Source organism: Gracilinanus agilis, chromosome 1 (genome assembly GCF_016433145.1).
Source record: "Gracilinanus agilis isolate LMUSP501 chromosome 1, AgileGrace, whole genome shotgun sequence".
Taxonomy (NCBI): Eukaryota; Metazoa; Chordata; class Mammalia; order Didelphimorphia; family Didelphidae; genus Gracilinanus; species Gracilinanus agilis.
Window position 1 is genome coordinate 144,710,794 of NC_058130.1, and position 9,975 is coordinate 144,720,768.

The 9,975-nt window shown below is 44.4% G+C and overlaps 1 protein-coding gene across 1 annotated transcript in view; it reads right to left on the reverse strand.

The window, feature by feature from the left end:
• Positions 1 to 5,825, reverse strand: part of NLRC3 (NLR family CARD domain containing 3) — a 41,174-nt gene extending 35,349 nt beyond the window's left edge. Inside the window, 5 exon segments of the mRNA XM_044657975.1 lie at positions 410 to 496; positions 2,700 to 4,461; positions 4,782 to 4,930; positions 5,637 to 5,782; positions 5,784 to 5,825. Coding sequence (XP_044513910.1) covers positions 410 to 496; positions 2,700 to 4,461; positions 4,782 to 4,930; positions 5,637 to 5,782; positions 5,784 to 5,825 — 2,186 coding nt within the window.
• Positions 5,826 to 9,975: the final 4,150 nt, after the last annotated feature.

The following is a 9,975-nucleotide window of genomic DNA, read 5'->3' on the forward strand; positions in this document are numbered from 1 at the left end:
TCCTTCCCTCCCTCCCTTCCTTCCTGCCTTCCTGCCTTCTTGCCTTCTTGCCTTTCTTCCCTAGTTAGTGTATACTCATTATGTATACTGATTTATATTTGTATCACATCCTGTATCACCCACCCCAGCTAGAGTATAACCTCTGTGAGGTGAGGACCTTTATACCCAGCACAGGACTTTGCAGAGGGAGTGCTTAACAATGAGCAAAGGAATAAATGAATGTGCAACAATTTAGAATGTTGGAAAGCCTACTAAGAAGCATCATATCACTGGGGATGGGATGAGGGAAGCTGGTTGTGCTCAATCAAGAGGAAGGAAGACGTGGCAGTCAGGGTTAGAATTAGCCTCTTGTCCTTTGATGGGGAGAGTGTGGGTCCCAAGAACTTTACCCTGGGCTTCCCATTGTTACCTGATCTTCTGAATATAACAATCCTTGCTGCTCAGCACACTGCCCAGCAATTCCATCACATTGTCTTGAAACTGGTTGTTATCCAGCCTGGTCAAGCAGAACAGAACATAGCAGAGAGGAGGTTTTTAATAGTAGGAGAGACAAGAAGTGTCCTCTTCTCCCATCTCCTGTCCTTCAATGATCAGAGTCTTCTGAAGAACCAGGAGCACATCTTAGATGGCCAGAGCTTCTGGACTTAACTGGAAAGAGTCTAAGGCAGAGATAGGGGAAGGGCCAGAGATATAGGAGACTAGAGAGCTCATTTATAGTGGACCCAAGTCAAAGTCTGGGTCTTAATCCTGGATTTCTAACTCCCAGGCTATGACTTTTTCCCATCTGCCTCACTCCAAAGGGTTGATGACCTCTGCCAAGCCAACAGAAATATCTAGATCTCTCCTGAGAGCACATGGCAAAGGCAACTGATGGTCGTTCTTAGGAGCCGTTGTAGGGGTAGGTAAGTCCTCTGGCACCTGGCTACCCTGGAGAGCACTTCCCTGTCTCTTGGATTGCTTTAGTGACTGCTCCCACTTACTGCCTATCTAGCATCGTGCCTGAAGCTATGAGGGACATGACAAATACCCTGCTCCCTTGCAGGAGCTCAATGGGCATGGACCACAGGAAAGATACTTCCATACACCCCCAGATCTTGGGGGAATTTTAGGAGTTCCTGATATAGTTATTGAAAAAAGGGGGACAAGATTAGAAATTACTTTTTTCTGAAATTGTCACTAAATAATAACCATGTGAGAGATGTGGATATTTCTGGGTCTCTTCTAACAGGTTCAGACTGTAGGACTGAAAAAACATTCTGAAGAACTCTTTCAGAGGATCCCATCCCCAAGATTCTGAGATGTCCCCCCTTTTTTAAAACCTTTACCTTCCACCTTTGAATTAATACTATGTATTATACTATATTACTATATAATATATGTATCATACTATACTATACTATAGAATAATACTATGTAGATCTAGGCAGAAGAGTAGTAAGGGCTAGGCAATGGGTGTTATGGGACTTGCCCAGGATCGCACAGCTAGGACCTTCTGCCTCTAGGCCTGGGTCTCAGTCTACTGAGCTCCCCAGCTCCCCTGGTCCCTTTTTTCCAATAACTACATTAGGAGCTCTTCAAATTCCCATAAGATTTGGGAGAGCATGGAAGTACCTGTTCTGTGGCCCTGCCCTCTGAGCTCCTGTGAATGAGAAGGGTATTCATTATGTCCCTCACAACTTCTGGCAAAAGGCTAGAAAGATAGTAAGGGGGAGCAGTTACAAAGTGGTCCAGGGGTTGTTACCTGAGATAAGTAAGTGCTCTCCAAGGTATCCAGTTGCCAAGAGAACCTACCCTGAAACTCTGAAAGGACTCTGAAACTGTTCTCCTCTCCTACCCCAACCCAAACAAAGAGCTCTAGATTTGAAATCAATAGGTCTAATAGACTGATATTTCTAAAGCACAAGTCTAATCCTGTTCAAGAAGCTTCAGTGGCTCCTTATTATCTCTAGAATCAAATGCTTGTTAGTACCTAAAGCCATGGATAATCTGCACCAGCCTACTTCCAAGATAATTATACAGGACTCCCTTCAAAGAATGCTACATTCCAGGCCAAACTTAATATTCCCTCTAGGAGATATTGCATCTCCCATCTCTGGGCATACCTCACATCTCTCATGCCAGGAATGTGCTCTCTCCTCACCTCTGCCTCTGGAGCCTATTACTCCCTGAGGCTCAACCCAAACACCACTTCCTTAAAGAGACCTTTCCTGATTCCTGCAGCTCTTCTCCCCTATCAAATTCACTTTGCACTTATTTTTAAGTATCCTGCATTTAGTTATCTGTGAACATGTTGTAATTCCTCTATTAGAACGTAAGTTTCTTGAAGGTCGAGATTATTACCTTCAATGCTTAGCAAAATGCCTGTCTGGCACATATCAGGTGCTTAATAAATGTTTGTTGATTGATTGATTGATAGAGACAGAACCATTAAGGAGGGCTTTCTCATGGCCTGGTATTGTGGGGTTTATGCCATATGTCATGCCCAATGGCTGCTATTAGCTCTGTGAGGAAAAGATGGGCAAGAAATTGGCCCCAGAGTCAGAATAAGCAGGGCTGTTCACCTCTGATGTGGGGAAGAGCAAAATAATTTAGTTCCTCATTTTTCAGACCTTGAGCTCACCCGCACAAAGCCTTTCATCCTCACCACCCCATGCCTAAAGGCTCACAGGAAAATGCCCCCTATATTCCCCTATGGGCACCTGAGGTTCCTGCAGTAGAGGAGCTGGGGCAGCAGACTCTTGAGGATGGCATAGTTGAGGCACCTGGTAAGGTTGGTCTCCTGAGCACAGATTTCAGAGACCTGCAAGAGGTAAGCCAAGGCAGAGCGGTGCATGGGGTCCAGTAGCCCAGCCAAGCTCTCGCTCTCCAGACCCTCCTCCACAGCCCTGGCCAGTTCTGTGTACTGCAGCTCATGCAGGCAACGTAGGACATTCACAGTGCGGGAGGAGATAGGGGTGTCAGCCCTGAGGTACCCCTGGAGGTGGCCCACAGCCTGGACCCGGTAGCTGTTGTGTTCATCCCGCCCCAGGAACCAGCCGGCCAGCAGTGAGTTGACCTGTGGGGAGAGGAAACCTGAGAGGAAGCGTAAAAACACATCCAACTGCCCGTTGTCCTCCTGGAATGCCCGCTGCACAGCGTTCTTGAAGTGGGTGAGGAAGCCAAGCTTAGGCCAGGACATGCCACTCTCAGTGAAGAGGTCAAAGATTGCCCTCTTGGCTGCATTGTAGTAATAAGCGGCCGCTGCAAATTCTTGCAAGGTAAGGTGGATGAAGCAATAGGCAGAGGATGATGGGGTCTCTTCCCTCAGGAGGAAGCAGCTGCATAGGCTGCTCTGTAAAAGGGGGAGGTCAACCCCAAAAGCCTTCATGTCCTGTTCATAAAACACATACTTCTTCCTGAGGAGACCGTGGAAGGCCAGTCGGCCCAAGGTTCCCATCATCTTCCTCCCACTATGGATAGCCTGCTCAATCCTTGGGCTTTCCCTCCATCTGTCCTGTCCCTCCCCACACAGGGCTATCTTGAAGTACCATGAGTAGATCTCAGAGAGGGTCCTTGGAGGTGCCAATTCTGAGGGTTGGCAACCCAGTCCATTCCTGACCAGGTAACCCAGCACCGTCCCACAGAGGTGGCAGAAGGAAGGGACTGTGCACATCAGATACAGGGCCTTGTTGGCCTGGACCTGACTCAGGACTTGTCCAGGGAGGTCATGACTATCAGGAAACATTTGGTTCAAATAAGCCTGGATCTCCTCCTCATTGAAGCCCCTAATCTCAGTCATCCGGTCCACCAGCCCCCCTGGAATCTGGCTGGCAGCCGTAGGGCGAGATGTCACCCAGACTGAAACTTCTGGAAAGAGATTTCCACGGATGATGTTAGTGATAAGATTGTCCACTGGGATTTCTTTCTTGGGGTCTGTACAAGCCACTGTGTTGGAAAAATCCAGAGATACTTTAAATTCATCCAGCCCATCAAGAATCATCAGGACCTTCCCGGAATCCAGCCACACCTGGCCCGTTTCACTGATGTGGGGGAAGACTGAGCGGACAAGTCTCTCTGCAGACAACTTCTCATAAATGTTGAGTTCTCGGAAATTCAAAGGCAGCACCAAAGAGACGTCCTTACTGATCTCCCCTCGGGCCCACTTGGAGACATACTGGGCCACCAGGGTAGTCTTGCCAATGCCGGCCACCCCAACGGTCACAGAAATCCGGGGAGGGATGGAGACTTTGGAGAGAGGTAAGAAGAGTCGTTCCAGGGGGATTGTTTTGGACACACGTCTCTGGCCCCGGGTGGCCTCAATCTGGGTGAAGTCATGCTCTTTTAGTTGGAGATCGGTCAAGCCCTCCACCAACAGTAAGTTGGTCAGTCTTTCGGAGGCAGCTTTTTCTGACAGGAGGTCTAAGTCCACACTGACTCCATATCTGCTCAGGAGAACCTCCAAATGCTTCTGCATCCCAGAATCTGCAGAGATAAGGCAGGGGATGAGTCTGGGGAATCAGTCAGAAAGAGAAATGTTTTCATAGGAAGAGGCAAAAGTAAAGACATCAAGGCTGGGCAAGGGATCTCTAAGGGGAAGAGAGATAAGGGATAGGGAGGGGTAAGGAAGGGAGAAGGAGCAAAGAGAATGAGTGCTATAACTTCTCCCCATTCTTTTTCAGGTACTGCCTACCATGGGCAGTCCTGTGGAGGCTAAGCTGGGCAGTAGAATTCTCAGTGAAGTCTTGTCCAGCCTGGAAGCCCTGGCTGCCCTTCCCAGCCAGCAGATCAATGAGCGCTTTCACCTTCTGCGTGGGGGAACAGGCCCCCTGAACAAGGCTGAACTCCTCCTCTGCAAGGACTTCCTGCTTCTTCATGGAGCCCAGAATCTCCTCCAGAAGAGGTAAGGAGATAACTTGAACCAGCTGTTTCAGGTGCCTTGGCATCCAGGGACCTATCCATGGTAGGAAGGATGGGGAGGAGACAGAGAGGGAAAGACAGAGAAAGAAGGGGAGTTAGGTGAAGAAGCGTGCAGAGACAGACCCTATCTAGCCCTCTTAGAGCCATAGAACATGTAGGATGAGGGAATCATCACTATTGGGGTTTGAGGAGTAGCATCAGAATGCTTGGACCTGGCCCAGTGTCTCCGTCTTCTGAAGGCATGTTTGGCTTCTGTGTGGGAAGCCTTTCCCACATGTTTGTTCCATGAGAGCAGCAACTGCGTACAGGCACATGTCTTTGGGATAGCTGACTCTCCAAATCCAGTTGATTAAACCAGCACCATTATCCCAGAATCTAGGGATTCTGCTGAGACACTAGAGATTTGAATGGCTGGGAAGGCAGTACTAGGGAGCAATGTGAGCCACCTACTGATGCCCCTTCCACACCAACCAAAGTAGATCTGACTGGGGAATCCTTTCCCCCAAAAGGCAATATAGCATGGCGAGAAAACAGTGGATTAGGAGTCTGAAGACTTGAATTCAAGACTTGAAGTCTCGGCTCTGCTTTTTAACTCCCTGTCCAACTTTGGGCAAATTATTTCAGCTCTCTATGCCTCAGCATCTGTAAAGTGCTGCTCTTTAAGGTTCTTTCTAGTTCAAATGATGATGATCCCTAACCATGGCAAAGGTAAAAATACCCATGTTGGGGATTCCACTCACCTTCCATCAAAGAAAATCCAGGAATTCTGCAGAAATGATAGCCCTAGGCCTGAAGTGGAAATAATGATGCCCCTTCCAGGTGGGACCCTCTCCAATAGCATCCGGATCCCAGGGGTTGAGCTTTAGTAAACCTTTGTCCATGGTTCTAGGAAAGAATATGAAGCAGTTACAGAAATTTAGAGGAGTCATTAATTAGTCCTCAGCTACTCCTCAGAGGAAGGCATTAGAATTGGGATCCTAGATTTAAAGCTGAGAAGGGAAACCTTAGAAACCACTGAGTCTTATTCTCTCATTTTGCAAATGTGGAAACTGAGGCACAGAGAAATTATTTCCCAGGTCACATATCTAGTGTTGAGGTAGGAGCTGAAATCGATCTTCTTTGTTCTGAGTTCACTTCTCTCTCCACTGATCACAAGAAAGTAGCCTAGAGAAAAGGCAGGGAGCTAATATGGTATGGAGAAACTTGCTTTTCAAACCAATTCTAGAGAAGCTACCCCAAAAACCCTTTCTGCACATCCAGTTATATAATGGGCATTGCATTGAGTGTTGATGTCAGGTTGGTCTCCTTCTCTACCCCATGTCTTTCCCACTCCAGTCCATCCACCACTCAGCTGCTGAAGTGATCTTCCTATCCATGTCACTCCTCTAGTTAATAAACTCCAGTAGCTCTCTCACCTCCAGGAGCAAATATAAAGTCCTCTCATTAGCTCTTTTTTTAAAAACCCTTAACTTCTGTCTTAGAATCAATACTCTGTATTGGTTGTAAGGCAGAAGAGTGGTAAGAGCTAGGGAATGGGGGTCAAGTGACTTGCCTGGGGTCACACAGCTAGGAAGTTTCTAAGGCCAGATTTGAACCCAGGATCTCCTGTCTCTAGGACTAGCTCTCAATCCACTGAGCCACCCAGCTGCCCCCTCATTAGCTTTTAAAGTCCTTTACATCCTAGCTCCTTCCTACCTTTCTAGTTTTCTTACATGACCGTCCTCCACGTAATCTATGATCCAGTGATCTGTTTTCCTGACTCTTTTTCACACCTGACATTATTTCTGGACTCTGGCTATTTTCCCTGCTTGTTTTCTCCCTCAGTCTCCACCCCCATGCTCGGAATGTTCTTCCCTCCTCACCTTCCATCTACTTGTACCCTTGGATTCCTTCAAGATTCAGCTCAAATTCTACTTTCTGCAGAAGTCTCCTCCCCGGGAATGCCTTTCCTCTAAAATGACCTTCCATTTGCTCTATTTTGTGTTGTGTATCTTCAATTTTTGCATGTTGTGTTTTTCCCCAGTAGAATGTGAGCTCCTTAAGGCATTGACCCTGTTTTATTCTTTTTGTACCCCTAGTTCTCCCCACAATGCCTGGCACATAGTAAACACTTACTAAATGTTTGTCAATTGACTGACCACCCTCTGTCTGTGGAGCCCTTGTCTAGCTCGTATGCCCATAACACTTTACATTTATTATCAGCAATCAGAAAACTCTCATTTCTATAGCACTTTGAGATTTGCAAAGTGCTTTCTTTATAACATTCGATAAGGTAGAGGCACGTCAAGTATGAAATAATGATAATGACCACTTTACAGATGAAGAAACTAAGGCTTTTGCTGATTCCTCTCACCTGCTGTTATCCTCTAACCCAAATTACCTTGTATTTAGCTACTTTAGATATATTGTTTTTATTCACTTTATACTGTATATATTTTATATCCTTTATGTTATGCATATATTTATTGTCTCCTTCCATTAGAATGTAAATTCCTTGCAAATAGAAGTTGTTTCATTATTTGCACTTCTAAGCATTCAGCAGTGTCTGACCCACAGTGCATACTTAATCAATTCTTGTGGGTTGATTAATTAAGGCTCAGAAAGATTGAGCACATAACGGGGGCAATTAGATATCTCAGTAGTTTGAGAGACAGGCCTAGAGATGGGAGATTCCAGGTTCAAAGCTGGCCTCAGATACTTCCTAGCTGTGTGACCGTAGGCAAGTCACTTGACCGCCATTGCCTAGCCCTTACCACTCTTCTGGTAATCAATACACAGTATTGATTCTAAGATAGAATGTAAGGGTTATTAAAAATTAAAAATTAAAATTAAAATAAAAGCTTGAGCACCTAAGGTAGTAAGAGGTGGTGTTACACCTTGATCCCTAACCTTCTGTTTCCAAATCTACACCTCTTTCCACCATACATGCTTTCAGGGAACTTACGATCAACTGGCTACCCATGTGAATCTATAAAAACATTAGTGATGGCCTCATGAATATATACACTTAGTGACAAATATGATCTATTTGAGGAGCAGAAATAGCATGGGGGGAGCAAACAGAGAATAAGAGCAAGTATATGAGGTCCAAAGGCAAGCTGAGATTGAGGGCAAAACTTTTTTTTTTGAGAAGGAAGCTAACAGGCTTTAATGGACAATTTTCTGGAGCAGAGTACATTTTTTTATTGTCTGGTGAATGCCAAATGTATAGAGGATATAGGATCTTCTTTATATTAAAAATTTAATAAAAAAATATTTGGGTAAAACACAGGGAAGCCCCCTGAAGGTTCTCAATGGGCAAAGTATCTCTCATGAGTGCACTAAAGTTATAGGAGACTCTGAAAGATGTAACTTTGCTGCTAATTTTGTTCAATGACCTAATGAATATTGACATCAAATAAAGTAAAAAACAGGACAACTTATTTGGAAGATGTCTTTTTCAAAATAAAAATAGAAGGGATCTCTGTTGACCACAAGTTTCCTTCCCATCTATTTGGTCCCAATGGATAGCATTTTATATAAAGAGAGAGAGATTAAGCCTACAAATGTATCCGAATCCATGGAGCTCCAGAGAAAGAGGATGAAGTAGTTGCCACAGTAAGGAAGGAGGCTGGTTTCATAGACCTAGAACTGAAAAGGACTTTAGAGGTCATCTAGTTCCACTCCCTCATTGAGAACCAGAGTGGTTAAGACCCTTGCCCAAAGGTCATGCAGCTAGGAACTAGCAGAGCAAGTATTGGAAGAAAGGTTTTGTGACTACAGATTCAGTGTTCTTTCCACTATATCATGAGTAGGTGATAGCCATTAAAAAAGATGCATTGCAACCAGATATGGATGGTCACCTATATATAGCTGGGTTAACAACTCAACCACAGGATGCTACCAAAGATACATACAAATATAGTACTAAGTAAATGAGGAAGCAAAGTTGGGTAGGATGAGAGGCTATGAAAAAGATTGGACTAACCAGAATCAAGTAGGGTTAGTTAGGAAAGGTTTCACATAGAAAGTGAGGTTGAAAGAGGGTTGGGAAGTCAGGACTGTCCTAGAAGTTCTGCTCTGATTGCTCACTCATCAGGATTGGCAAACTTGACTTCTCATACACTATGGCAGCCAGTTCCTCTCACCCGACTCCATTCTAAATGGCTATGTCACCTTAATATAAAAGATCACACTATTAAAAAATTAGAAGAGAAACAAATTATGCACCTCTCACAGTTATAGGTAAGGGATGTATTCTATATTTTTTAAGCATTTTTAAAAATTTAAATTCCAAATTCTCTCTCTCCCTCTGCTCCTACCCCACTCATTGCAATATGATATCCAATATACATGTGCATTTTTTACATTAATTTATTTCGGTAAGAGATGTATTTTTTAAACCTTTTTGTCTGAGATTCCATACTAAGTATCAGTTCCAGGAAAGAAGTGTGGTGAGGGCAAGGAATTTGGGGTAAAGTGATTTGTCTAGAGTCACACAGCTAGGAAATGTCTGAGGACAGATTTGAACCCAGGACCTCCCACCTTCAGGACTGGTACTCTGAGCCACATAGCTGCCTTAAGAGATATATTCTTAACTAAATAAGAACTACAAGTAATTACAAAAGATAAAATAGACACGTGATTATAAAAAAAACTTTGAATACAGTTTCTCTGATAAGGGATATAGATGATAGACAGATAATTAATAAATATTTAGAAAACTAGTAGCTATTCTCCAATAAATAGTCAAAGAATATAAAGAGTTCTTAAAATAATTGCAAAGTAGGGGCAGCTGGGTAGCTCAGTGGAGTGAGAGTCAGGCCTAGAGACAGGAGGTCCTAGGTTCAAACCCGGCCTCAGCCACTTCCCAGCTGTGTGACCCTGGGCAAGTCACTTGACCCCATTGCCCACCCTTACCAATCTTCCACCTATGAGACAATATACCAAAGTACAAGGGTTTATTAAAAAAAATAATAATTGCAAAGTATTAACAACCAAATGAAAAAAAATGCTCCAAATAACTAATTAAGAGATATGGAGAGAGACACACACAGAGAGAGAGAGAGAGAGAGAGAGAGAGAGAGAGAGAGAGAGAGA